We start from the raw sequence: 26040 nt of genomic DNA on the forward strand, positions 1-26040 counted from the left end.
CCCTGAGCTCCACATATCCCAGCTTTAATGCACTGGCCTCCTTCCCCCACCCCCAAAGGGACAGGGGAGGGAAGGGGGGGGAACAGCGACCTCCAATGCCAGATATTTTCTACATCAGTGAATTCCCAGGGCCAGTGGAATAAAGCAGAACACTCGTACGTGGAGAAACAGGCAGCAAAAAAGGTCAAATCCATCCCCCCGAGGAGGAGAGGGGCTTATTTCACAGGGATGGAGAGAAGATGAACCTCCCCCGGCTCTTACCCTTTTCCGCATCGAGAGGAGAGGTCTCCATGCCAACATCACCCAGCTGTTAGAGCTGGACAATTCTTTTTCACTCCCCGCTATTTCTGAGCGGCACTGCAGCACGAGGTTCGTTGCAGCCCAGAAGAGGAAAAGGCTATTTTTGTTTGGGACGCGCACAGGATGTTGTATTAATCTCAGAGCATATATTTATCCTTTCTTCTGTTTTCCCTCCTAAACATGCTAAATTCATCTTCTCCCCCGTTTGCTACAGAACACATTTAGGCAAGGGATTATCGCACCGCTAAGCACACTGTTCTCCGGCACACGTTTACCTCCGAGCACACCCCGTGGCCCCCCCAGCACAGCCCCCGCTCCCAGCAGGAGCCAGAGCGCGGCTCCATCTCCTGCCCCACCGCCAGCTCCAGCACGCGAAGGCTGAGCTCAATCCGTTGCCACGCACGAGGACCAGAAGAGGGGATACGCTCAGAACCTTGTGTATCTCTCTCCCCTGGAAAAATAAATAGTTTTAAGACCAAATCCATCCCCCTAACGAAGCTCATCTCATTTGTACTTCAAAGAGTTATTTCCTACCAGGGAGCTCTGGACGCCGTCTCTTCAGAGAGCTCATTACCTTGGTCTTTACAGACTTGGCTCCTGCCCCAATCAGAAACGTGCGCTTACACAGCGCGAGTCAAACGCCTGGAAACAGAGCGATTACACAGCCCGCTACACGGTGTCTCTCCCCGTGTTAGAATCTGGAGGAACAACCTTAAAATTCAACACCTCCGTTCAGCAGCGGTAAGTCTCTCAAAACCATATCAAGAGTCACACACACAAAAACAAACAGAAGGAAAGATGAAGGAAGCAGTGTTGACAAGACTCCCCCGGGGTCCGGGGCCCATGCCGCTGCACTAATAACAAGATGTAAAACCTCAAGCAGCACGAAGGCTTTGAACGGCCACGGCACGCTCCGAGCTGGAGCACCGGGCTAATCCAGAGGGGCAGAGTGTCCTGGAGGCCAAGGCACCTTACCTTCTTGGAGAGCGAGGAGACATTCAGCCCAAATCTTTGAGCCCTTTCCTTTAATTTATCCATGTTTACCTACAAAGACATAGGAAATTATTTATATTTAAAAAAAAAAAAAACAACAAACACCGTCACCCAAGTTGCAGCGACAAAGATGAGGCTGCCCCCAGGAACAGATCTGGGCACCGCGACCAGCCCCAGGGAAGCCGCAACAGCTCCTGCCAGCACCGAGGGCCGCGGGCCAGAACCGGTGTCCAAAACGACGCAGCCAGAAACTGCCAGTCCGCCCCTTCGCTTCCTCAAACCACCCGAAGGAGAAACACCCAGGGTGCTCTTCCCCTCCTGAAGGAGCGGCTGTTTCAGGCTGTTGCCGTGAGCCACCTGTACCGGGTACCTTTCCTGCCGCCGTCTGGTCAACACAAACAGAAAATAAACGTCTCTGTAGGCAAACTTGCCAGTACTGTCCCAAATTATCACTGCTGTCTGGCTGCCACGGGTTTACGAAGCCATTGCTGCACCCTCACCCTGTGTCACATCTAAGCAGGTCCCCGGACCAAGCAGCTTCCCAACGCGTCCCCCAGCCTGCCTGGGTTCCCGGAGAGGCGTCAGCCACCATTACGGCAGCTATCCCTAACGAACACAGGCTTCCAGGGACAAGCCTTCCACATCACCTAGTTCTGCAGAGGAAACCCCGGCGCTATTCTGCCTCGCAGATGTTCACGGAAGATCTTTTATGCCACTGGCACCAGAGAACGCCAGAGCCTTGCCTGGTGACAGATCTCGGCTTCGCTCTGTTCTGCTCATCCTCAATTCAGTGTGCAAATACCGAGACGCGGAGCCGGCGGCCCAGCGCGGCGGTCTCAGCCCTGCACACTTCGGTGCCTCCTACTTAGACCTGGAAGTCAGATGGGCCATTAAAAGCGGAGTGATTTACTACAGGTCATCCATCATTTCCATTCCTGAAGCACCAAAATATACTCAAACAAACCGAAAGAATGAAAGTAAAAAAAAAAACCCAAATATCCATCTTTGTTCTTTTCAGCATTTGATTCTAAAATCAGCCCGTCTGAGAACGCTGTCAGCAAAGCAGCCAAACACTGCGAAGGGACGGGAAACCACCCAGGGCAGTGCAGGCACCACACCCAGGTGGGCTCCGTCTCACCAACTCACGCCACACATCGTTCCCGGCACATTTGGGTCGTTTGCCCCTGCAGACAGGAACCTCTTTCTACAAATTACAGGGCCTGACCAGCAGCAACTCAAGAACAAGAAGCATTTCTTACCGTGGGTTTGCTGTCTGCAGAGAGGCCTGAAACAAGGAGGCAAGAAAAAGAAAAGCCAGTTAGATATCAAACATCGGGAGCAGCACCTTATCTAGGAGGTGCCGTAAAGCCACAGCCCCACACTCATCCCACCATAGACCAGTGGAGAACTGCTGTCCCCTTTTCCCCAGCTTACATCTCCGCTCGCTACAGAATGAGTCTCCCAGTTTCTTTTTCACCTTCAAATCAGCTTCTCCACCCGCAAAACTGCTGCCGTCCCACCCCGCCGGGACAGCTTTGGCAACCGAACCCCACATTTGATGAAGCCAAAGGGCGTTAGGCGCTCTGGTCAGGGTACCACAGGCAAATCTGGCTGGCGCCTTCCAGTTGTGCTTGGAAGGAAGAGACGCTGGGAAAAGCGTCTGAACTACCAAAGGAACAACACATGTCCTTTTCTTCCCGATTCTACAATTCCCACTCGGAGCTTCTGGGCATGGTCAGGCAAAGGGACAGAGCTGAAAACAAAGGGAGTCCCACTGGCAATTTTTTTTTTTTTTCCCCAGGAATAATTAAATATTTGCAGTACAATCAGTCCCTGGATTGGTTCTGCTTCACCTCCTCACCTTTAGTCGAAACTGTGGCCAAACCAAACCTGCCGAAGGTAAACAGAGCTTAGTCAGGGACTCGGGCAGAGATAAGGTCAGCCAGTACCTGACAAGTCAAGTCTTAGGTGCAAACTTTTCCTTCAAATACTCTTCACGAGTGTACTTGAGTCAAACTGGTTTGAGGGCAAGATTAACTGGAACACGCTATTATTGGCTCATGTAATTACTGCAGCGGCTCCTGCGCTTGCTCTGCGTGCAGCGATTCCCCACTTCATGAAGCCGCCCTCGCAGCGCAGGAGGCCAACCACCGCACCAGCAGGTCACCACTCTCCCCTCTTTCCAGAGTAACCGTGAGAGCTGCCAGGAATCTCACCGGAATTTTCACCCAAGCAACCAGTACGGCATGCATCGAGCACCCCACAGTCAGACACAGCCCAAATTTGACCCGTACGGGGGTCTCCTGCCTCCCGAGGAGCACCGCCACCCTGCGGGTGCGACCCTGTCCACTGTTTGCTCAGGCTGGGGGCAACCCCCACCTCATCCCCCAGACTCCTGCCCAGCGCGGCTCTCCCACCACCCCAGCACAGCCCAGAGCCACGTTCACCTCCCACCATCACGACCTGCCACCGGCAGACGTGTCCGGAGAGCTCTTCTCCCAGGCAAGAAGAGAAGGCTGCACACAGACTCACCGAGCCGCCCGCGCTGCCTTCTTGCTCTCCAGGCTCACGGGCACGTTGAAGCGCTCGGCCCTCTTCTGCATTCGCTGGAGGGAGAGAAAGGAACCGGCTGAGGAAGAGCGAAGATTTGAAGGGTACAGAGAGGAGGTGGAAAGAGGCACGCAAGCTCAACATGCGGTGGGCTAACGCTCCTACGTGCCCCGCTAGACCAGCAGCGCGGTCTGGAAAGGGGAAAACCATCACTCTGCACCCACAGGCAAAGGGAGAGATGCTGTATGCACCTTCCCTTGACTTGGGCCGTCCGAGGGGCCACCCCACAGCCCCCGGGACGTACACTTGGCCAAAAGGCTCTGCCACGGTTCTGAGAAACACGGGCCCCGTAAAAAAAACTAATAAAAAAGGTATGCCATTACCCCACTGCTCAGGGAGCGCTCCGAGGACAGGAGAAGTGCCAAAAGAGCATGGGACCGGGGAGGTGACAGAGACAGGCGACTGTTTGAAGATGGTACAAGGCTACAACTGTGCTGGGGGGTGGCGTGCCAGCGCGCAGGCCAGAGCGCCGCACACCTCGCCCGGGGAAGCCCTTGTGCCGGAGGGAAAGGAGCAGCGCTCCTGGCAGGGACTACAAAGGGAACGGCCCCGACTTCCCTCCCGGAGGCAGGAAGCAAGCGGTAGGCACAACCGGCTTCGGCTGATTTGCAAGAAGAGAGGCAAACAAGATTTCCTTTTCTTCTCCCCTAAGCAAAAGGCCAAAGAAATATGCTAGAAAAGGGGATGGGGGCGAGGAGGGGGGGGGGACCTGTTTGTTTTCAGGGAACTTATTTATTTGGCACAAGTCTTTTCACAAGAGACCAACGCTATTCACGCCGTTGGCTCAGCCTCGCGAGCAGAGTTTGCCATTAGCGGTGTAATTCAAGACAAAATTCAGCTACGCAGAAAGGACCGTAGAGCATGTTGCCCTGGGCAGGGAAAAGCCTGGAAACATCGGAAGCGCAAGGGTTTGCACCTCCGAGTATTAAATCCCCTTAAAAGCTTAAGGGAAATATTTAACATTTTATTATTACACAAAGGCACAAAAATGTGTTTGGTGTTTTAAAGGTTAGAGAAACAGATATTATTTTAATGGAAACATTTACTTTAGCCAAAAGCACAGTGAGGAGCGTAATAAACATTTGCATCAAAACATAAATGTTTAGAAAAGACGGATTAGGAACAGCACTCCTAACGGTGTCGGCACTGAGGAGCTTTTACTCAGCTCAGGAGAAACAATAAAGGCAGAAAAACGTATCCCTCAGGTCAAAGCACATTTCCTTATTCTTTCTGACACTCTGAAGAACATCCAGAAGAACCACCTGAAGAGGCAGCTTCTGAAAGGACTCTCGGCTACAGACAGCCCATGCCAGATCAGGGCAAAGGCGTCGCTGCCCCACCGGCGACTGCCGCAGTCGGAGTGGTGCTCTGCCTCCTTTACGTCCTCCCAGCCCCACAGCACGCCACTAACTGGATTTCGGGCTGTGCTCCCGTTTGCATTCGTTTATTCCTGACGGTCGCCCTTCCTAGGAATTCGTCTTCTCGCTTTTTGAGCTCATCTGTACTTCTAGCATCCATAACAGCCCACACTGACAGCCTCCAGCATTCAATTATGCATCGTATGGGAAATAATTCCCTTTTATCTTCAAAAACCATCTACAACATAATTTTGCTGAGACTCGATTCACAATCAATCAAGCAGGCTCTGGGGAGCCCCCCCTGCAGTGCTGCCTCCAGCTCGGGGGCCTCAGCACAGGAGGGACATGGACCTGCTGGAGTGGGGCCAGAGGGGGCCCCGGAGCTGCGGGGAGGGCTGGAGCCCCTCTGCTGGGAGGACAGGCTGGGAGAGGTGTGTGGGGGGGTCAGCCTGGAGAAGAGAAGGCTCCGGGGAGACCTCCGAGCCCCTTCCAGTGCCTAAAGGGGCCCCGGGAGAGCTGGGGAGGGACTCTGGGTCAGGGAGTGGAGCCGTGGGACGAGGGGGAATGGTTTGACACTGAAAGAGGGGAGACTGAGATGAGATCTGAGGAAGAAATTGTTGCCTGTGGGGGCGGTGAGCCCCTGGCGCAGGGTGCCCCGAGAAGCTGTGGCTGCCCCATCCCTGGGGGTGTTCAAGACCGGGTTGGACGGGGCTGGGAGTGACCTGGGCTGGGGGGAGGTGGCCCTGCCCGGGGCAGGGGGTGGCACTGGATGAGCTTTAAGGTCCCTCATGACCCAAACCAGTCTGTGATTCTATGAAAAAAAAAAAAAAAGTGGATTTCCTGCGAACAGGTTTGGCAGAATTTGGAGAAAAACAAAGGGCAAGAGCGTAACTTCAGCAATTTCACTTAATGAGCTCTTTAACCAGCTACAGCCAAGGGCAGCCCCACATCACGGGGGACATGGCTCCTTCAACAACGCTTCCAGCTCACATCAGGTACCATGTTTCTCCTCATTACTCCCTCACTGAGGTCATAATCCTCCGCTTGCGACATCACCCTGGTTGCTGTGGAAATGATCGTGTCCCAAACAGAAGATTAAAACTCTAAAGTAGTGGTGAACAGCAGGGAGACAAGAATCATGTTTTCATAGTGATTTCTTTCTTACAGAACATGAGCAAAAAAATAAGGGGGGGATTAGAGAACCACAATCAGATTCCTGAAACTCAAAAGTTTCGCAAAGTTTTCCCAAAGGAATCGGCAGCTTCTAAGCATGTTTGTTTTAAATAAGCCCAGCAAATGTAAGTGACAAAGTCAGAGAAGATAAAGACGAGATGATCTGTTAGCTCATATCAGTTCCTCCCCAACCGATTACTCCCTGAAGTGTAGCCTCAACAATGCTTTGTAGTTTTACGTGTCTGAAGCAATGGGGCTCGCAGCAAGTCCCGGGGGACAGGGATGTGCCACGGCCTGGTGAACTCTGCAGCGGAACTTTTCATGTTCGCAATAGCAGGAAACACTAATTTATACACCAGAGTCATCACAGAGGCAGTTCAAGTCTATTGGCCTTTATCATCCAGAGCAGAGGATGCTACGGGGCAAAGTCCATCTTTGTCTGCGAGGGAGTGACACGCCAGGAACGGTGCAGCTCGTCGCTGCTAAGTGGGAAATATTGAGGTAGGGCCAACGGTGGTTGGTGGCGGAAAGCACCGCAGCGAGGCAAGAGGCGTTAACAGACAACTGAGAGGAACGGGCCTTAAGGTCTAGCGTCAAAATGAAATGTGCCATGGGGTCACCACCCTGCCAGGTCACCCCGCAGCCAGCGACCGGTCATTAATATAAAATCAAGGCAAAATAAAGCAGGTTTACAATGGAAACACTGACACAGCCCCAGCAACACACAAAAGAGATTCTGATCGAAGGAATAAGGAAACAGACACCTCGGAGGATGCAGAAGCAGAAGGAACCTTACCTCCATCTGCGATATTTCTGACGTTATTTTCACTACCTTCTTTTCTGTAATCCTAGAGGTGTTGGGAAAGAGAGAGATCGGTTAGTACAGCTCCCACTGGTTTCACAGGCACACCCCGGCGGGAGAGGAGTCGGGGGTCTCCTCCCAGCCACCCGTCCCTGGGAGCACCACCACCACCTTAACCGAGGGGCTGCTTTTCAAACGAGAGCAGCCACAAGCCAGCATCCCCCTCGGGAAGGTTAGAGCCAGGTACTCATGCTAAAGTGAAGTATGAAGCTTGTGAAACTTATAACCAAAATCTAGGGTGCATTAGGAGCAGGAAACACACAACGCAGTGAAGGCACAGCCATGGGTTCTCCCGCGAGCCTGACTAATGCCTTCAGCGCTCCCAAATTCCTTTGGCAACAATGGAAAGCAAGTTGGAAAAGACACAAGAACCAGCCACACTCTCACCCGTTCTCTACGTGGGCTCGGAGGAATAATTAACTCCGTTTATGGCAAGAGAAACGTTCTGCAATTTTAGTGGGGCGCTGCAGATGCGTCTCAAAATGCCGGGCGGGTATTACAGCAAGAGGCTGCAGACCTACAGCCCCCCGCCCACCTTAAGGCTCTTAACAGTAACATTCAGCTCTTGTTAGAAGCCCAAAGCCTCGACTGCAAGCCCCAAAGAGCTTTATTCCTTTATGGCCCTCAAATACAAAGGATTGTTCTGTTCTAGTTCATGGGACAGCCACAGGCAACTTTCCCCCGGTCAGCACCAGCACCCTGAGCCCAGGCTCCATTTCAAACACACACTTCCTGAACAATGCGCAGCTGACAACAGCAGGACCGGTAAAAAGACTGAACGAAAATATAATGGAGTGGGCGTGCTCCAAAGTTTATGCTTCGAAAACAGAGCTCAGGCTCGAGGGGGGAAAACAAAAGAGGAAGAGACAAAGTTCGGAAGTTCCCAGGCTAAATGAAATAGCATCCTCCTCCTCCAAACAACTCCCATAAAACAGTGGGTCACAGCCAGCCTCATTAAGGTCTCCCATTTAGAAAAATGCACTGCTTTTGTTCCAGATTCCCGGACAGGTTTCTCATTTTATGCCCTGAAAGGTAGTAATGGTTTAATGGCACTTTCACAGGAAGCAATTCTGCCTGGGAACTGGCGCTGGTCGGCGCGGCTCGGCGGGCACAGGACGCCCCCTCCTGCCCACAAGCCCGGGGCTCGCCTCGTCCTTCGAGCCACGGAGGGGAGACCGGCCACGCAGACAGACAGACAAACTGACCGATCACCGCATTATCACACCGGGCTGAGGCAAGGGCCATAATCCTGCTCCGACATGTGCTGCAGCCTCCTTCCAGCCCAAACTCCAAAACGGGGCTCTAAGCAGCCGATCGGCACCGGCCCTCACACCCCCCGGGTTTGCTTTGTTCTACTCAGAAAGGATAGTTACACGTCAGGCGATTTTACAGGAGGCTCTTCTACTTTGACAGGCGGCTCTACCGGCTTCTGCTCTTCTTCCTGCAAGTCGAGGAGTTGAGAGAAGGTCAGATAATAAAGAGCCGAGCAAGAGAGAAACACCTCAGCAGGATGTTGTCACGTCTTTTGGGTTCTCACTGCTTTAAGAGGCAGCGCCCATCGTTCAGCCTGCACACGCCTACAGACTCCCGCACTGTGCATTGAACTCGGCCCACTAAGGCGAGGAGTGCCGCAAGAAGTGCTCACAGCCTCAGCCCGGCAGGGTTTGAACACCGGCTGTCATGGACACAGACTCTGGTTTTATCCAAGCCCCTTACCAGACAGCGTGGGCTTCACAAGGCTTAGAAAATAATTCCAGTGAGACATTCTCCAGCCCGCAAGCGGAGCCAAAGAGCATCAAAACTACACAGCGCTCACACTCCGATGACCAGCACTGATCCAGTAAGACCCACCTCGCTTCTCCCCAAATACTTTTTGTGAAACTGGGGAGAAAGCTTCCGCATGCTCCACCCGTCCTCACCAAGCAGCAAAGAGCCCAACAGCTGGAAGAATCAGCTTCCACTGGCGTTTTAGGCACAAAAAGCGCTTTCCCAGGTCAGATCTCCTCACCTCCCTCCAAACAAACTCTCTTGCTTCAAGGCTCGCTCTCACAGGCTGGTCAACTTTTTCTCACCTGTTTCTTTCCTAAAAGCACACCGCACCCCAGCCACGTTTGCTGTTCAGTCCGTGACAAAACCACAGGGCGACACAGTGTGAATCCTGCTGAACACGGATGGAACAGCCCCGCTGTGAACTGGCAGCCATGCACCGAGGTTACACACTCTGCCAGAAACCTGCACTGCGCATCCTGCAGGCTAACATGGAGCCTTTGCAATAAAAAATAGCGGGTTTACACCCAACAAGGAATGACTACAGTGCTTTAAAACAGCCCCAGCCCCAGATATTGCCTCGATCCTTGCACGGGGAACCGCAATGCAGCTGGCGGGAGGTCACACACTGCCAAGCAAACCAGAATTCCCCACACAGGCCGCTGGCAGGACGGGCTGCCCAAAAGACGACTTACCTCTATTTCTTCTCCCAGAACATCTTCTTCATTTGCTTCTTCTTCAGCTGGAGGACAAAACAACAGAGAAATTGCAGCAGCAAATCACTTCAGTGATACCTTTGGTTTTGTAGATAAAGTCTGCTACGAGACTTTTACTGGGGAAAGCAGGGAGCAAAGGCAGTTGGAACCACGGAACAGTTTGGGTCGGGAAGGACCTTAAAGCTCATCCAGTTACACCCCCCGCCATAAGCAGGGACACCTCCCACTAGACCAGGTCACTCTAAGCCCCAACCAACCTGGCCTTGAACATCTCCAGGGCCGGGGCAGCCACAGCTTCTCTGGGCAACCTGGGCCACTGTTACTGCCTTATATTGCCAGCCTACCAGGTAAGAGGAGCCTAAAGTATTTCCCAGCCCAGTGTGGTAGCTCCTGCTCAGCCACAGACTAGTCAGAATAGACACAAAACAAGACGCGTGACTAAACATCCCATCCCCTTGTGTTTTAACATGTGCTTCTGACATGCAGGCATCTGGGCGGACTTTTCCAGAAAAAACACTTTTCTTTTTGAGTGTTCCTACTTTAAAGTTTCAGAGAGTAACTTGAGGAAATCGGGTATTTCCACCCCTTTATATAAATTCTCAAGCACTTCAGATATTTTAAATAGCATTTTACTTAAAGCGATTGCTGCATCTCAACCCACGAGAGCTCCATGGTGAGCAGCACATGGTAAACGGTCACGGTCGCGCTTATCACTTTGACAAACGCAGGTAAAGCAAAGCACCCGGGGCAGGGTTCTCCTCTCCCACCCGGGAGACCCCCCACCGCCGAGAACCGCTGGCGGGAAGGCGGGAAGCCTCACAGCACCCACCGTGCTCCTCCAGATACGCCTGGAGCCGGTTGATCAGATCCTGCTTGTTGCCCTTCGCCTCCAGGCCGCGGGCCAGGCACTCCTGCTTCAGCTCGGCCAGCTGCACGACAAGGAGCCCCCGGTTAGTGTCAGCGCGCCGCGAAACGAATGAATGAATCAATTAAAAAGTGCATAAACGAACAAGGCAATTTGCTCTTTTTGAGGAGCCACGAAGGCGGCTAAACGCCCCGGGCTGCCGGGTTTTACCCCGAGAGACCCGGTTAACCCGAGGGAGGGCGGCCCTCCCGGCACAGGCGGGCCGGCCCCGCCGGGGAGGCGGCTCCCGGGGAAGGTGAAGGCAGACCCGGGCCCCACAGGAGCCCCGCAGGGGCCCCCCGGGACAGTCCCCGGGCCGGGGGCGACCGGCGGAAGTCTGGGGCCACCTCACTGCCGCAGCCTGTCCCTCCTCGGCGGTGCTCGAGGCCGCAGCGGCTCGACCGGTACCTTCAGCTTATGGAGCTCCACGGTCTCCGCCGCCATCTTGTCGCCCCCACAGACCCGCTGCCGGCCCCGCCCCCGCCGGCCGCCTATCGCCCAATCAGCGCCGCGCTTCCTGGAGCGGAGGTTTCAAACCACTTCCCAACATCGCCTCACACGAGTGGCCAATCCTCCCCCCCTCCCGCGCGCCTTCCGCTCGCTATTGGCCAGCCAGCGCGCGAGGGGCGGGGTGGCACTGAGCGACGGGCAGAACAACCAATAGAAGTGGGGCACCGATGCGGACTGGCCAATGGAGGGAGAGAGGGCCGGGTGCGCCGACTTCCTGGAGACGAGCCTGAGGGCGGGCAGGGTCCTGGCAACGGCCGCGGAGCCGCCGGGTAGGCCGGGGGGCTGCGAGGGGCCGGGGTAGCGAGGCCGGGGGCCTGCGAGAGGCCGGGGCTGTGGGGGGCCGGGGCTGTGGGGGGCCGGGGGTGCGAGGCCATGGCGGCAGGGCCGGGCTGTGAGGGCTGGGGAGGGAGGGCCAGGCTGTGGGAGGCCGGGGCTGTGAGGTGACATGGCAGTGAGGGGCCTGTTGTGCGAGGGGACAGGGCCCTGAGGGGACAGGGAGGGAGGGAGGGCTGGGCTGTGGGGCCCAAGGGTGCGAGGCCATGGCGGCAGGGACGGGCCGTGAGGGGAGCAAGCGTACCCGGCCCTGAGGAGGGCAATATTCCCCCCGAGGGCAGGGATCTGTGGTGCTTTCCTGGCCCCACGCGTGCCTTAGGGCAGAGGAGCCGGGCTTATGGTGTGGGAGGTGCTAGGGAGAGGGGATCCCTCTCCTGGGGTGGTTCTTCCTTTATTCCCAGCGTTTCTGGTGACGGGGGATGAACTCCTTTCTTTTCTCCTCGCCCTTGTGCTCCTGTCCTTAAGGCTGAGATGCAGAGTCACTAATTAGGGACCTGGCATCAGGGATGTGTTGAGGTCCGGCATTTGGGAAGGCTAGGGTGAGAGGTGCTGCAGGAAAACCATGGATCTAGCTAGGGCTACGCCAAGAGCCCTGACTGGGTTAGGAATTGCAGAGATTTGGGAAAACCTCTCTGAGGAGACCTCTGGAAGCCTCCGTTTGTCTGCCGCAGGATGAATGTCGGCGTGGCGCACAGCGAGGTGAACCCCAACACACGGGTGATGAACAGCCGGGGCATCTGGCTGGCGTATGTCATCTCTGTGGGAGTCCTCCACATCATTCTCCTCAGCATCCCCTTCTTCAGCATTCCTGTGGTCTGGACACTCACCAACGTCATACACAACCTGGTTAGTGAAAGCTCGGCATTCTCCCAGGGCGGGAAAGCACGCAGAGAGCATGCAAGCTGGCCTTTGCTGGCTACGGTCTCATGTTCCCAGGCTACAAGGAAGCCCCCAATTCCTGCGGGGCACCCAGGGAAAGGCTGGGGGTTTGGCACTGCAAGGTTGTTAGCTCAGGAAACAGCACAAAGCATGTTTCTGTCCCAGCAGCAGGCTGTCCCAGGCTTGCTTTACATCTCCTCTCCTATGAAACCTGCAGGTCATGTACTTGCTGCTGCACACGGTGAAGGGGACCCCGTTCGAGACCCCAGACCAGGGCAAGGATCGCCTCCTCACGCACTGGGAGCAGATCGACTATGGGACACAGTGCACCTCATCGCGCAAGTTCCTCAGCATCTCCCCAGTAGTGCTGTGAGTGCCACTGAACGAGGCGGGAGGGTGTCTAAGGGCGCGTGGTGCGACCACCGGGTTTCTGCCGGCACAGCCACCCTGGCAGGGATAGGTCCTGGGGCTGGAGAGCGCTCCCCTGCTGTGAGGCGCTGTTTTGCGCAGGAAACGCCAGCAAGACACCCAAAATCCCCCGCAATGCCGGCAGCGGGGAGGGTGGGACTGGTACAGAGCTCACCCAGTGTCTCCGTCTCTCCCCCAGGTACCTCCTCACCAGCTTCTACACCAAATACGACCCCGCGCACTTTGTCATCAACACGGCCTCCCTGCTCAGCGTCCTTCTGCCCAAGCTGCCCCAGTTCCATGGCGTGCGGGTCTTTGGCATCAACAAGTACTGAGGCCCGGCGTGCCCACCACCACGCACGGCACTTCCAGTGGAGCCAGGGATGGAGAGGGGACACCGGAGTGGCGCAAAGCACTGGCTGGAGAGCAGGGGCGAGACATGAGGAGGGCAGGGACCGCTCTGGCTTTTAGCAAGGTTCCTCCGCCTCAGAGGAGCTCCTCCCTGGGGCTTTATCTTCTCGGTGAAGAGAGAAGCGTGGCTGAGCCGTACAGAGCAAGCAGTCCTGTCACTCGTGCACGTTTCCTTCGAGCTAACCTCCACATAACCCTGCAGAAAGCACCTACAAGGGGAGAACTGCTGACTAGTGGGAAGAGTCGCCCACCTCCACCTCCCTTGTCCTCGTGTTTTCTATGTTTCCAACATAATAAAGAACTTAGAGCAACTGGAGCAGCGTCCTCATGGTGGGACCAGCTCGCGCCTCCCACCCCCCCCCTCCCCGCACAGACCAGCCAGACTCCTTCAAACCGTACTTTTAATTTAACAAAAGTGATAAGAAAGAAGTACACTACCATTTAAAACCCAGCTGCTCCACTCTGGGAGTACAAAAAGGTTAGTAGAAAGCAATTGTGACCTACAGCAGCACTTTTTGGGGCGTTTCAGCTTGGCAGGAGCCACCCGGCTCCCCCCGAGCACCCGGCTGGGGCTGGTGGCACGCTGGGGAGTCTCACGCAGCCCCCGAGGGCTGTTACTCCCCACCAAGAACCGGTGCAGCCGCTGTGCCACTGCCTGGCGCACAGATCGGAGGGCCGGGAAACACCAACCGCGCAGTGAGGTGCCGGACGCTCACATGTGTCTCAGCAAAAACCACTCACAATACAGTGTCAGCAGCGGCCCGTGACCAGCTCCTGCCTCCTCGCTTTCGCTTTGCTTTTTTTTTTTTTTTTTTTTTTTTTTTAAAAAAAAAAAATAAAGTAATAAGCTGCTCTTTGTCCCCAGAACCAAAGGAAGGGGACAAGGGTCCCGTGAGCAAATTTGGGGCAGGAAAAGCAAAACCAGCGCAGGGGCCGGGGTGGACACTGGGGTCGCGGCTGGGCAGCACTGCCAGGAGGAGGAGGAGGAGGAGTGCTGCCAACGTACGCGGCTGTATTAATAGAAAGGGGATGCGCACGGTAATAAATAGATCTGGGTGAGCAAAAAGGAACAAGCTGCTCAAAAAAAAAAAAAATCTCTTTTAAAAAAAATATGCAAACGGTGCTGGCAGAGGCTGCCCCGGGGGGCCCACGTGAGCCCCTCCACGGCCCCGGCAGCTTTGGCCCCACGGCTGAAGGAGCAGCAGCGGCTCATGGAGGGGAGGGGGGTTTCCCCCCCAGCACCAGGCGTCACCTGAATATTTACAATAACCCTGAAGAATCCGGCAGCCGGTCTGTCTGTCTGTCCGTCCATCCGGGCCCTGCCGGCTGCCCCGCGCCCCGCCGGGCTCTTTGGTATGGCTGGCCACAAGGCACAGCTCCTGCTGCTCGCCTCGCCCACGGCGGCCCCCAAACTCAACTCCCTGACTCCCTGCTTACTTTTAAATATAGAGGTTACGTTTTTTTTCTTTAAAAAAAAAGAAAAATAGATTTTTTTTTTATTTGAAAGAGCCCTTTTCGTGCCCAGCAGAGTGTGCCCGGCCCTGCTCAGCGCTGGAACGGCCGACGCACCTTCTTCCGCCTCTTGTGCTTCGCCTCACCCTTGGGGACGGCGCCCTCGGGCCTCGGGGGGGCCCCGGGGGGGGCTGCCGCTGCCGGGGGGGTGGGGGGCGGCGGGAAGGGCCCCCCAGGCATCGCTCCTGAGCTCCCCTGAAAGACGCGGGTGAAGAAGTCCTGCAGGTCGGCGGCCGAGGTGGGGCTGCCCTTGGAGGCGCTCCTGGAGGGGGGAAAAGGGGTTTGGGAGGGCCGGGCTGAGCTCGAAGGCCCCCCACACCCCTCCAGGATGGGGGTCAGGACCCATCTGGTGCTGTTTCCCATCACTGACCTCTGCCGCCCGGCCGGCCCGGCACTCCTCGAGCCGAAGGAGATGTGGTAGGGGACACGGTGGGTGTCCGGCGAGATCGCCACACGCTGGCAGCCGGCCCACTCTGCCGAGAGAGATGCAGCCGCCGGTCACGCCGCCCTGGCGCAGGGCTGACGGCTGGCGGCCCCCCAGCACAGTCCGGGGAAGCGTCACCCACCCGTGATGTCGTAGATCTTCCCATCCATCATGGCGAAGTAGGTGATCTTCAGCCCCAGCAGGCTGGACTCGGCCCAGAAGTCGCCCTCCTCAGCGGGGTGCAGCACGCCACACTCGGCGCAGTACCGGGCGTTGAGGGGGTCTCGGTCCATCTCAAACCTCCTGCGGCGAGGACAGGTGTTTCCGACCCCCCTCCTCACCCCAAAATGGCTCCAGAACCCCCCCCAGGCACGACGCCCCCGCGGCCTCGGGACCTACTTGTGCTTCCCCTGACACTTGCTGCACATCATGGTGTTCATGGCCTCCTTCAGGTCGTCCTGCAGCCGGTTCAGGAACTCGCTCATGGACCTCGTCAGCTCGCTCTCCGCCATCCGCTTGCTGCGGAGGAGGTGGGGGGGGAGTAAACCGGGCTGAAACCCTGCGCGAGGGGGTCCCCAAACCCTCCCCTGTCCCCCGGCATCGCCCACTCACATCTCGTACTCCTTCCTCCTCTCGGGGTTGCTGACGATGTCCCACGCCGCTCGCAGCACCTTGAACGCCGCCTCTGCCCTCGGGTGCTCGTTCTTGTCCGGGTGGACCTGGGAGGCGCAGGGAACCTCAATGCCGCATCTCGGGCTGAGGGGGGGACTCCCACCACCCAGAGCCCCCCCCCAGCACGCACCAGCACCGCCAGCCGGCGATAGGCCTTCTTCAGCTCGGCGTCCGACGCCGTCACCTCCACACCGAGCACCTGGAAGGGGTTCAGCTCCTCCTCGGGCACCTCGGCCATGGCCAGCAAACGGCTCACCTCCTCCCCGGAGCCGGCGGGAGCCCCCCCGGCCCTCGGCCCGCCTGTCCGACCCCCCCCGGCCACCCAGGGGGGAGCTCGCCGCCTCTGCAGCCAGTCCCAGAGGTAGCGGCAAGTCCGGTTCTCCCCGAGGAGCCCCCACGTCCTGCGGAGCACGGCCGCATCCAGGAGTGCCAGGAGCCAGGCCGCTCGCTGGCTCCTGCCCAGCCGATGGGCGCCGGCGGCCAGCGCGGCAACCCCGACGCGCCAGCAGAGCCGCAGGCTGCCCAGGAGCAGCATGAGGAGGAGGAGGAGGAGTGCGCAGAGCATCCAGAGCAAGCGGAGGAAGAGCCCTGCCCCGGCCCGTAGCCACCGGGCCGCCCTCAGGCAGCCGCTGCGGGCCCGCTGGCCCACTCGCCGGCCCCAGCTCCGCACCCCGGCCTGCGCCCAGCTGAGGTCCCGGGTGCCCAGGCGGCAGCAGGAGCAGAGTAGCCACCCGCCGGCCTCCGTGGCCAACCTGCGTGCCTGGGCCAGCGCCTGGGCCATTAGCCCCCGGGCCAGCAACCCCCGGCAGCCAACCAGCTCCTCCACCGGCCCCGGCAACTCGCTCCCATCCCCGCGGCTCCTCTTCTGCACCGGCCGTTGCCGCCTGCCCTCACGCCGGCCGCTCTCCTCCTTTGCCGAGCGATGCCGCTGCCGCCTCCGCGTCCTCCGGTTCCCCTTCCCCGCACCCTCCTCGCCGGCTCTGTCCTCCTCGCCGGGCAGCGGTGGCTCCGGGGCGGCGGCGGTGGCCCGGTGGTGGCAGGTGAGGCTGCAGGATCCATCCCGCCGCTCGGCCGCGGGGCTCGGGGGGGCGTCCGGTTCCCCCTGGTAACGGCAGGAGCAGCCGGGGCCGGGGAAGGGCAGGTCGGCGGCGTCCTCCAGCCCGCAGGTCCCGTTCCAGGCAGCGCTGTCCTCCCCGCCGTTCTCGGGGGGGTCCCGGCTCCAGCCGGGGCCGTCTCCTCCTTCGGCCACAGCCGCTTCCCGGTACCGGGGCTGCTCCATCCCGGCGGCCCCGCTGGCCCCGGCCGGGCTTAGGTCACGGCCATCCCGCCGGGCCCTGAGAACGAGAGCAGAGTCAGCGCAGCCCCGATCGGCCCCGGGACCCCCCGCACCGGCCCCGGCGAACCCCCGCACCGGCCCCGGCGAACCCCCGCACCGGCCCCGGGTGCCCACGGGGTCCCCACCCCCCCGAAGTCGCTTTGAGGCCGATTTCGGGTGATTTCACCCCAAAGGCGCAGCTCGGGGTCCCGCCGCGGCCTCCCCCTCTGCGGCCTCCCCCCACGCCGGGGCTGGCGGGGACCGGCGCGGGGCGCGGGGGGTGGGACCGGGGGGGTGGGGGAGGCGGGGACTCACCGCGCCGGTGCCGGTGCCGGCGGGGGGGGGGGTCGCCGCCGCCTCCCGCCCCCCCCCGGGGTCCCTCAACCCGCCTCACTTCCGCCTTCCGCCCGCCCGCCGCCGCCACCACCTCCCACTTCCGGGGGGCGTGGCCCAGCGCCGGAGCCTCGTTGCCGGCGCCCCGCCCCGCCCCGCCCCTTAAAGGGGCAGCCTCCCCCCCCCTCCCGCCGGGAGCCCCGCGGCCGCCCCCGGGAGGGACCGCGCGTCCCGCGCTGACCCCGTCACGTGCCCCCGCGCACAAAGCGCCTCTGTCCGCGCCGCGGAGACCCCGGGGGGGCCCGCACGTGCCCCGCCCCCACGGGCGGCCCCCGCCCCGCGCCCGCCGCCCCCCCCCCCCCCCGGCAGCCCCCGCCCCACGGCCGCGGCCCCGCGCGGGACCCCCGGCGGCCCCTCCCCGCCCCGGTCCCGCCCCCGTCTCGGCTCCGCGGTCGGGTCCCACCGCCACCGGCGGCCACCGGTGAGTCCCCCGCCCGCAGCCCCCCCGCGCCCCCGCTCCCAGTAACTCCCAGTGCCCACTCCCAGCGCTCCCAGTAACTCCCAGTGCCCGCCACCAGCGCTCCCGGTGTCCCCTCCCAGCGCCTGCTCCCAGCGCTCCCAGTTGCTCCCGGTGCCCGTTCCCAGCGCTCCCAGTAACTCCCAGTACCTGCGACCAGCGCTCCCAGTGCCCGCTCCCGGTGTCCCCTCCCAGCGCCTGCTCCCAGTGCTTCCAGTAGCTCCCAGTGCCCGCGACCAGTGCTCCCAGTTGCTCACGGTGCCCCCTCCCAGCGCTCCCGGTAGCTCCCAGTGCCCCCTCCCAGCAGCTCCCAGTGCCTCTTCTCAGCGCTTCCAGTGCTTCCAGTGCCCCAAGCTCTCCCAGTAGCTCCCAGTGCCCCCAGCTCGCTGTCCCCCACAGCTCCCAGTAGCTCCCTGTGCCCCCTCCCAGCACTCCCAATAACTCCCAGTGCCCACATCCAGCACTCCCAGTGTTTCCAGTACCCCCTTCCAGAGCTCCCAGTGCCCCAAATGACCGCTCCCAGTTCCCCCAATGACCCCTCCCAGCGCTCCCAGTGCCCCAGCTCGCTGTCCCCAGTAGCTCCCAGTTCCCCACCACAGCACTCCCGCTGCTCCCAGTGTTCACTCCCACTGTCCCCTCCCAGTACACCCAGGTCGCTGTCCCCCGTAGCTCCCAGTGCTCCCAGCACTCCCAGTTCCCGCCCCCAGCTCGTTGTCCCCAATAGCTTCCAGTGCCCCCAGCTCACTGTCCTCCCCAGTGGCTCCCAGTATCCCCCAGTGCCCCCAGCCCTCCCCGCCCTGGCGGCTCCCCACAGTTCCCAGTGCCCCCTCCCAGCAGCCGCCAGTCCCAGTTCCCCCCAGATGTGCCCCCCCCCGCGGCGCGGCTGCCAGATGTGGCTGTGGGGAGGGGGAGGCGCAGAGCCCGGGGGGGGGGGGGGGGGGGCGCTGTGTGCGGGGGGGCGCAGCGGGGGCTCAGCACCGCCCACCCCCCGCAGCCCCCCGGGCCATGGAGCCCGGCGCCCCCCCCGCGCCCCGCTGCGCGCTGGAGCCCCCCCCGCCCTACGAGCCCGTCCCCGCCGCCCTCTGCGCCCTCGGCGCCCTCTGCGGGCTCCTCTGCGGCTGCTTCGGTACGGGGGGGCGCGGGGGGCGGGAGGGGGGAATGGGGGGATGGGGGCACACATGGGGGGGGCGGGAGGGGGGCATGGCGGGGGCATGAATGGAGATATGGATGGGGGTCATGGGGGGGGCGTGGGGGGCCGGAGAGGGCATGGATGGGGGTGTCACGGGGGGGTCCGGCTGGGAGTATGGATGGGGGGGCACAAGTGGGGGGGATGGGTGGGATAGATGGGGATATGAAGGGGGGGCCACGGGGGGGGGCGTGGGGGGCCAGAGAGGGCATGGATGGGGGGGTATGGATGGGGGTCAGGGGTAGGGGACCACAGGGGGGCACGGCTGGGAGTATGGGTGGGGGTACGGGTGGGGGGTATGGATGGGGGGCAGAGCAGGGGCTTGCGGGGGGGGGCGCAGCAGGCACAGGGTTTGGGGCTTTGCAGGGACACGGTGGGGGAGAGGGAGAGGGGCGTTGCGGGGGCACAGCCGGGGGCCGGGGCACGGCCGTGGGGCGCACTGTGGGGCAGCCCCCGGTGACCCCCCCGGCCCGTGCCAGGCTACCGCTGCTTCAAGGCCATCATGTTCCTCTCGGGGCTGCTCTTCGGCTCCACCGTCATCTTCCTCCTGTGCTACAAGGAGCGGGTGCTGGAGACGCCGCTGAGCCTGGAGGCCAGCGCGGGCATCGCCCTGGGCATCGGGCTGCTCTGCGGGCTGGTCACCGCGCTGCTGCGCAGCGTCGGGCTCTTCACCACCGGGCTGCTGCTGGGGCTGCTGTTGGCCACCGCCGCCCTGGTGACACTGGCGCCGGTGGCGCCGCCGCCGAGCCCGTGGGTGCCGGCGGGCAGTTTGCTGGGGCTGGCGCTGCTCTGCGCCCTCCTGGCGCTGCAGTGGCCCAAAGCGCTGACCGTCCTCTCCACCGGCGTCTTCGGTGCCGCCGTCGTCGTGGTCTGCGCCGATTACTTCGTGGAGGCGCTGGCACTGGTGCTCTACGTCTACGAGCGGCTGCGGCTGGCGCCGGCGGCACCGCTATGCTGGCAGAGCTGGGCGGTGCTGGGCACGTGGCCGGCGCTCAGCCTCCTCGCCGTCCTGCTCCAGTGGAAGGTGACGGCCGAGGGCTTCTCCCACACTGAGGGTGAGCGGGATGGGGATGGGGATGGGGATGGGGATGGGGATGGGGATGGGGATGGGGATGGGAAGGGGATGATGATGGGGATGGGATGATGATGGGGATGGGATGATGATGGGGATGGGATGATGATGGGGATGGTGCCTGGGGCAGCAATGGGGACAGGGACAATGGCAAGGGAAGAGATGAGGAGGGGGCTGTGGCTGGTGGGGGAAGTGGGGAATGCAGTGGGGACAAAGATGGTGATGGGGAAGGTGACGGGGATGGGACAGCCATGGGACAGGGCTGGAGATGACGATGGGGACAGCAACAGGAACAGCCGTGGGGACGGGGGTGGCCATGGGGATGCTGCGGGCGATGAAGACAGCGGTGGCACCGGGGAGGGGGCCGCGGCGCAGGGCTCAGCCCCCACTCCCCGCAGTCATCCTCAATCGGCGGCAGAAGCAGCTGCAGCTGCTGCGCATCCGGCAGAAGGAGGCCAAGCACCGGCAGAGCCTGGCCCCCCCCGAGGGCACCTACCGCCGCAAACCCCCCCCGGTCAAGCGCTACGCGGGTGACGTGCTGGCCCCGGTGAGTCCGCGCCCCGGCGGGGCTGTGCCGGTGGCCGTGGGGCCGCGCTGACCCCCGTGTCCCCCCAGAGCTACATCCGGAGCCTACGGGACCGGCAGCTGGAGAGCGGGACTGTGCCAGGCCCCCCCGCCACCCCCGATGCCGACTGCGGCCCCGCTGCGCCCCGCTGCCGCCCCTGAGCCCCACCGATGTGCCTTGGGAGCCCCTCGGGCCCCCCACTCACTCCCACTGTGCCTACTCCTTTAAATATGCAAATGAAGTGCCATATGTCCCGCCCCCGGGGTGTGGCCTAGGCGGGGGGGTGCCCCCTGGTGGTGGGGCAAACCCAGTGCCCCCCCCCCGCTGCTGCCTGCCCCACTGCTGCTGCTTGCCCTGCCGCCGCCAGCCCCATAACCTGCCCCGTAACCTGCCCCACAGCCGCCAGCCCCATAACCTGCCCCATAACCTGCCAGCCCCTCGCCAGCCCCACGGAGGGGAGAGCCTGGGGGGCAGCCCTGACCCCCCGCCCCAGCCTCCCCCCCCCCGCCCCATGCCAGAGGAGACCCCTTAAAAATAAAGCCCCACTTCTATTTTTGTAGGACCTACCCAAACGCTGCGCACGCCCCGTGGGCCCAGCCCAGCCCCCCCGCCACTGCGGGGGGTCCCGAAAGCCTTAACCCTACCGCGGGGAAGTGTGGGGGGGGTCTCACCCTGCCACAGGGCCCCCCCCGGCCCTGAGCCCCCACTCTGGGGAAGGGCCCCCAGCCAGGCTCGTACCGGGGCTGATGCATTAAGAACATCGCGGGGGACAGTGTGAGCCCCCCCGGTACCGCCAGACCTCCACCGGTGGCAGTGGGGGCCATGGTGGTGATGGGGACCCCCTGCCCCCCCCCAGGTCCCCGCCTTTGAAGTGGGTCCTGCCGGTGGGGGGGAGCATAGAGGGTGACGCCGGGGGGGGGCTGCATCAGTGCCAGGGCCCCACCGGGATGAGCCTCCCTGTGTCAGATGCCCCGACACCCAGCCCCCGCCCAAAATACCCCAGACCCCCCGATACCCCCACCCCTGGCTCCCCCAGCCCCAGGTCGAGGGGCTCCCCCATGCAGCATCACCCCCCCACGCCGCAGCACCCGGGCACCCACAGCCCCGAGGCTGCTGGAAAGCCCTGGGGGGGGGAGAACCCCCCCTTGGCACCCTCAGGGGGGAGCCATTGCCCCGGGGGGGCTCATGGGACCCCAACACTCAGCCATCCGGTACCCACACCTCCTGGCGAGAGCCCCCCAGTGCCCCCATCGCTGCTGGGGGGGGGGGGGGTCCAGCCAGCCCCTGCTCCCCCCACAGCCCCCCCTGGGGGCTCAGGGGCAGCACCGGGGCAGGGGACAGGCTCTGCCCTCACTGCGTCCCCCCCCCCGCGCAGGGGAAGGCAGAACTGGGTTCCCGGTGCCGGGTCACTACTGCAATTTTATTATTGCATGATTTTTAAAAATAAAGGAAGAGAGAGGCCGCAACACAGAACACGAGGGGCCGGGGAAGATGGACGGGGGGGAGAGGGGGGACCGCTGCCCCACCCTGGACGCAGCACGGCCCCGCCCCAAATAAAATTAAAAAAACCAAACAAACAAAAAAAAAAAAAGGGAGAGAGGTATCCGAGAGTCGCCGGGTTCCTAACACCGAGAGCTGGGAATAACTGTTCTGAAAAACACCCAACCGACAGCGCCCGCCCAAACCGAACCCCGGGGGGGGGAGCATTCAGTCCGGGCCACCTGCGCGCTGGGGACGCCGCCCGCGCCCCCCTCCCCGAGCCCCCGCGCCCCCCGAATCCCCCCCGCCCGCCCCTTACAAGTCCAGCTCCAGGTCCCGCAGTTCCTCCTCCAAGGCTTTCCTCCGCCCCAGCTTCTCCAGCTGCTCTTTCGTCGGCTGCTTGATCTCCCCCGAGTCGAGCCGCTGCTGCAGCTCCTCCACCTGCCGCAGCTTCTTCTTCAGGTTCTTGATCTTCTTGCTCTTCTCCGAGGCGGGGGCTTCCCCCTCGGCGGGGGCTCTGCTGCCGCAGGCCGGCTGCGGCGCGGCCGCCCGACTGTCCCCCGGCGGCCCCTTGTCCCCACCGCCGCCCCCCGCCAGAGAGGCCTTCTCCAGCGCCTGGATCAGTTCGTCCGTCTCCCGCTCCCCCTTCTCCTGCTGCTGCTTCCTCTTCTCTTTGCGTTTCAAGTTCCTTTTCGCCGCCTTGGACAGTCCCGTCTCGCCGCTCTCCGCCTTGCCGGGCTGCTTGCCGGGCTGCGCGGTGGCCTCCAGGCTCAGCCCCGGGGGCAGCTCAGGTTTGCTTTTGAAAAACTTCACATATTTATTCTCGTACCTGCACAGAACGAGAGCCCGTGAAGGCACCTCTCCCCCCGCCGGCCCTCCGCAGGGCTCCCGGGACGGCGCTGAGCATCCTGTCATGGTGCCAAAGACTCTGTCCTGATGCCAAAGGCCCCAGCACGGCACCGAGGACCCCATCACCAAACCCCAGGAGCGCTCTGCACCTCCAGCAAAACCCCTGACGCAGAGCAGCCCCCGTGTCTGGCTCTCCCCCGGGGGCTGAGGGGGAACCTGCGGGCTCTGCTCTCTCCACCACGCGGCGGCCGAGCAGCCGCCCTCGGAGCGAGTCACTGCTGCCGTGCTCCGCGCCCCGGCAGACGCCTGCGCTCGGGGTCCTCCTCGCGTGGGCAGGACAGCGCAGACCCGCACAGCCGTCCCGAGGAGGAGCGGGGCGGGAGTCAATACGTACCGGCAGGATACAGCTTATGGGGGAGGGTGAGGGGGTCGGAATTGCTCGGGCACCTGGAAAGAGACTGAGACCTCAAGACAGAACCCGGCACGCGCAGCCCTCGGAGCCGCGGGGCCGAGGTCGGGGTGCCCGCGGACGGGATGGGACATGCCGGCAGCTCCACAGACCCCAACCCCGGAACGGGAGCTGGGAGCACCCCTCCCCGCGCCCCAGGGACACCCCTTTCCCTCGGCCGCCTGTCCCACTTACACCGGCACCTCCTCCTGCGGCACGTATCCCTCCTTCACCCGCCGCTGCTTCCGCCAGGTGCCGTCGGGGCGCTGCGTGGAGGCGATGTACTTCCCTGCGAGGCCAAGGTGCCGTTGGCTGGTGGCCCCGGTGCGTCCCACGCACCCCACGGAGCCCCGGGACACCCCACGGAGCACCGGGACACCCCACACACCCCAGAGGGGCCCTAGGACACCCATCACAGATCCCAGGACTCCCTCCAGAATCCCCAAGCACAACCCACAGGGGCTGCCCGACACCCCACAGGAGCCCCAGGACACCACATGGGGGCCCTGAGACACCTCACGAGGACCCCAGAATACCCCCCACACCCCAGAGGGGACCCAGAACAGCCCAGACACCCCACAGGGACCCTAGGACACCCCACAGAAGCCCCAAAATACCCCACAGGGACCTCAGGACACCCCACGGGTGCCCCAGAACACCCCACGCGCCCCACAGGAGCCCCCAAACACCCCACGAGGGCCCCAGGACACCCCGCAGGGGTCCACAGACACCCCACAAGGACCCCAGGACATCCCCCATACCCCCCGCCCCAGAACTGGGGTGAGGACAGCGGGACACCACAGACCTCGGGGTGGGTGGGGGACGAGGTGGGTCCAGCCCCACAGAAACAGGGAAGTAAGACCTGCCCCACAGCGACCGGCCAGTAGGGGGTAGGGGACACAGAGGGGACCCCGGAGAGCCCGGGGGGTGGGGGGGGGGGGCGCCCAGCCCCACGGAGATGGGTCCGCGGCCCAACCCCACGGGGAGCGCACCCTCCTCCCCATAGGGGCAGGGGACGTGCCCCACAGAGATGGGGCGGGGGTAGGCCGCACGGGCACCGGGGGGCGCCTGCCCCACGGGGCCCAGGGGTGGCAGGGGTGGGCCCTGCCCTATAGATCCGGGGAGAGGGGAGAGAGAGATCGGGGGGAGGGGACACACACCAACCCCACGGGGGCCGTGTCCAACCCCACGGGAGCCGCCCGCCCCACGGCGCCGGGCCGGGCCTCACTCACCGGTCTCGTCAGTCACATAGGGAGTCGCCATCTTGCGAGCGCGACACACTTCCGGCCTGGCTTTGACCCCGCCCCGGAAGTGAGGGGGGCGTGGCCACCGGCCGGGTGTGGCGGCGCGCCGGGGAGCCGCCATGGTGGGAGGAGGGGGGGCGGCCATTTTGTTTTTAAAGGGGCAGCGCCCGTGATTTCAGCCCTGCGGGACGGCAACCCCCAAACCGCCACCGCCGGCCCCGATCGCACCCCGAGATACCGCGGGGGGGGGAGAAAACGGTGTCAGAGCGCGGGGGGGGGCGGGGGGAGAGCGCGGCGCCGGGGGGTGCCCGGGGGGGGGAACACCCCCCCCGGGCACCCCCCGGCGCCGCGCTCTCCCCCCGCCCCCCCCCGAGTGGGTTGGGGGTCCCGAGTGGGTTGGTCGCCCAGTGGCCAGCAGGCAGGGCTAGTGCAGGCAGCGTGCCCGGTTGCCCCCCCCCCCCAACCCCCCGCCGCCGTCGGGGTTCCCCACACCCCACCCCCGACGGCACGTGCGGCCGGTACCGGCCCCGCCCCGTCGGGCCGTGATGTCACGGGGCCGGGCCGGGCCCATCCGCTGCGGGACTCGCCAGGTACGGACCGGGTACCGGCACCGGGGGCGGTGGGATGCTCCGGGGTGGGGGGCTCGTACCGGGTTCTACCGGGCAGTAACGGGCTCTACCGGGAAATACCGGGCAGTAACGGGCTCTACCGGGCAGTACCGTCCTCTACCGGGCAGTACCGGGGGAGTACCGTCCTCTACCGGGCAGTACCGGGGGAGTACCGGGCTGCACCGGGCTCTAATGGGCAGTACCGGGCTGGACGGGGACTTTACTGGGCAGTACCGGGTCGGATTGTGGCTCTGCTGGGCGGTACCGGCTGTAACGGGCTCTACCGGGACTCTACCGCGCCATATCGTGTCTCTACCGGGCTCGGCCGGGCTGTAGCGGGGCTGTACCGGGGCTCTACCGGGCATTACCGAGCTGTAACGAGCTCTACGGGGACTCTACCGGGCAGTACCGAGCTGTAACGAGCTCTACCGGGCCATATCGTGGCTCGACCGGGCTGTAGCGGGGCTCTACCAGGTCTCTACCGGGACATATCGTGGCTCTACCGGGCTGTACCCGGGCTCTACCGGGCAGTACCGAGCTGTAACGGGCTCTACCGGGACATATCATGACTCTACCGGGGCTCTACCGGGCA

General features: G+C 62.4%; 5 protein-coding genes across 6 annotated transcripts in view; 2 read left to right on the forward strand and 3 right to left on the reverse strand.

The window, feature by feature from the left end:
• Window positions 1–11131, reverse strand: part of SARNP (SAP domain containing ribonucleoprotein) — a 32342-nt gene extending 21211 nt beyond the window's left edge. The window contains exons 1-9 of the mRNA XM_082496530.1: window positions 11092–11131; window positions 10609–10708; window positions 9759–9805; window positions 8670–8737; window positions 7231–7282; window positions 3826–3899; window positions 3155–3183; window positions 2553–2578; window positions 1276–1344 (exon numbers count right to left, since the gene is read on the reverse strand). Of these exons, the coding sequence (XP_082352656.1) occupies window positions 1276–1344; window positions 2553–2578; window positions 3155–3183; window positions 3826–3899; window positions 7231–7282; window positions 8670–8737; window positions 9759–9805; window positions 10609–10708; window positions 11092–11127 (501 nt within the window). The 5' untranslated portion in view covers window positions 11128–11131. The remainder of the gene's footprint in view (window positions 1–1275; window positions 1345–2552; window positions 2579–3154; window positions 3184–3825; window positions 3900–7230; window positions 7283–8669; window positions 8738–9758; window positions 9806–10608; window positions 10709–11091) is intronic.
• Window positions 11132–11404: 273 nt separating this feature from the next.
• ORMDL2 (ORMDL sphingolipid biosynthesis regulator 2) lies at window positions 11405–13540 on the forward strand. The gene is made up of 4 exons (XM_082496533.1): window positions 11405–11462; window positions 12198–12372; window positions 12623–12774; window positions 13013–13540. Exons 2-4 carry the CDS (start codon window positions 12199–12201, stop codon window positions 13146–13148), a joined length of 462 nt encoding a protein of 153 aa, XP_082352659.1. The 5' UTR covers window positions 11405–11462; window position 12198; the 3' UTR covers window positions 13149–13540.
• Window positions 13541–13568: 28 nt separating this feature from the next.
• DNAJC14 (DnaJ heat shock protein family (Hsp40) member C14) lies at window positions 13569–17560 on the reverse strand. Its single transcript, XM_082496506.1, has 7 exons — window positions 17463–17560; window positions 15963–17166; window positions 15773–15879; window positions 15560–15679; window positions 15303–15463; window positions 15107–15209; window positions 13569–14998 (listed from the first exon to the last, which is right to left on the reverse strand). Exons 2-7 carry the CDS (start codon window positions 17109–17111, stop codon window positions 14770–14772), a joined length of 1869 nt encoding a protein of 622 aa, XP_082352632.1. The 5' UTR covers window positions 17112–17166; window positions 17463–17560; the 3' UTR covers window positions 13569–14769.
• Window positions 17561–17950: 390 nt separating this feature from the next.
• Window positions 17951–21096, forward strand: LOC309682431 (transmembrane protein 198-like). The gene is made up of 5 exons (XM_082496519.1): window positions 17951–17961; window positions 18992–19123; window positions 19663–20238; window positions 20654–20802; window positions 20871–21096. The coding sequence occupies exons 2-5, from the start codon at window positions 19003–19005 to the stop codon at window positions 20979–20981; spliced, it is 957 nt and encodes a 318-aa protein (XP_082352645.1). The 5' UTR covers window positions 17951–17961; window positions 18992–19002; the 3' UTR covers window positions 20982–21096.
• A 1507-nt stretch (window positions 21097–22603) lies between these two features.
• Window positions 22604–24883, reverse strand: PYM1 (PYM homolog 1, exon junction complex associated factor). Of its 2 annotated transcripts, none has more exons than XM_082496529.1 (3): window positions 24829–24883; window positions 23792–23885; window positions 22604–23128 (listed from the first exon to the last, which is right to left on the reverse strand). In XM_082496529.1, the coding sequence occupies exons 1-3, from the start codon at window positions 24857–24859 to the stop codon at window positions 22615–22617; spliced, it is 639 nt and encodes a 212-aa protein (XP_082352655.1). In that variant the 5' UTR covers window positions 24860–24883; the 3' UTR covers window positions 22604–22614. The 2 variants fall into 2 exon arrangements, with proteins under 2 accessions (XP_082352655.1, XP_082352654.1); XM_082496528.1 differs by having other exon boundaries at window positions 22604–23595; window positions 24829–24856.
• Between the last annotated feature and the right edge of the window lie 1157 nt (window positions 24884–26040).

The sequence above is a fragment of the Vanellus vanellus genome, assembly GCF_965231255.1.
Source record: "Vanellus vanellus genome assembly, chromosome: 28".
In the NCBI taxonomy this organism is placed as follows: domain Eukaryota; kingdom Metazoa; phylum Chordata; class Aves; order Charadriiformes; family Charadriidae; genus Vanellus; species Vanellus vanellus.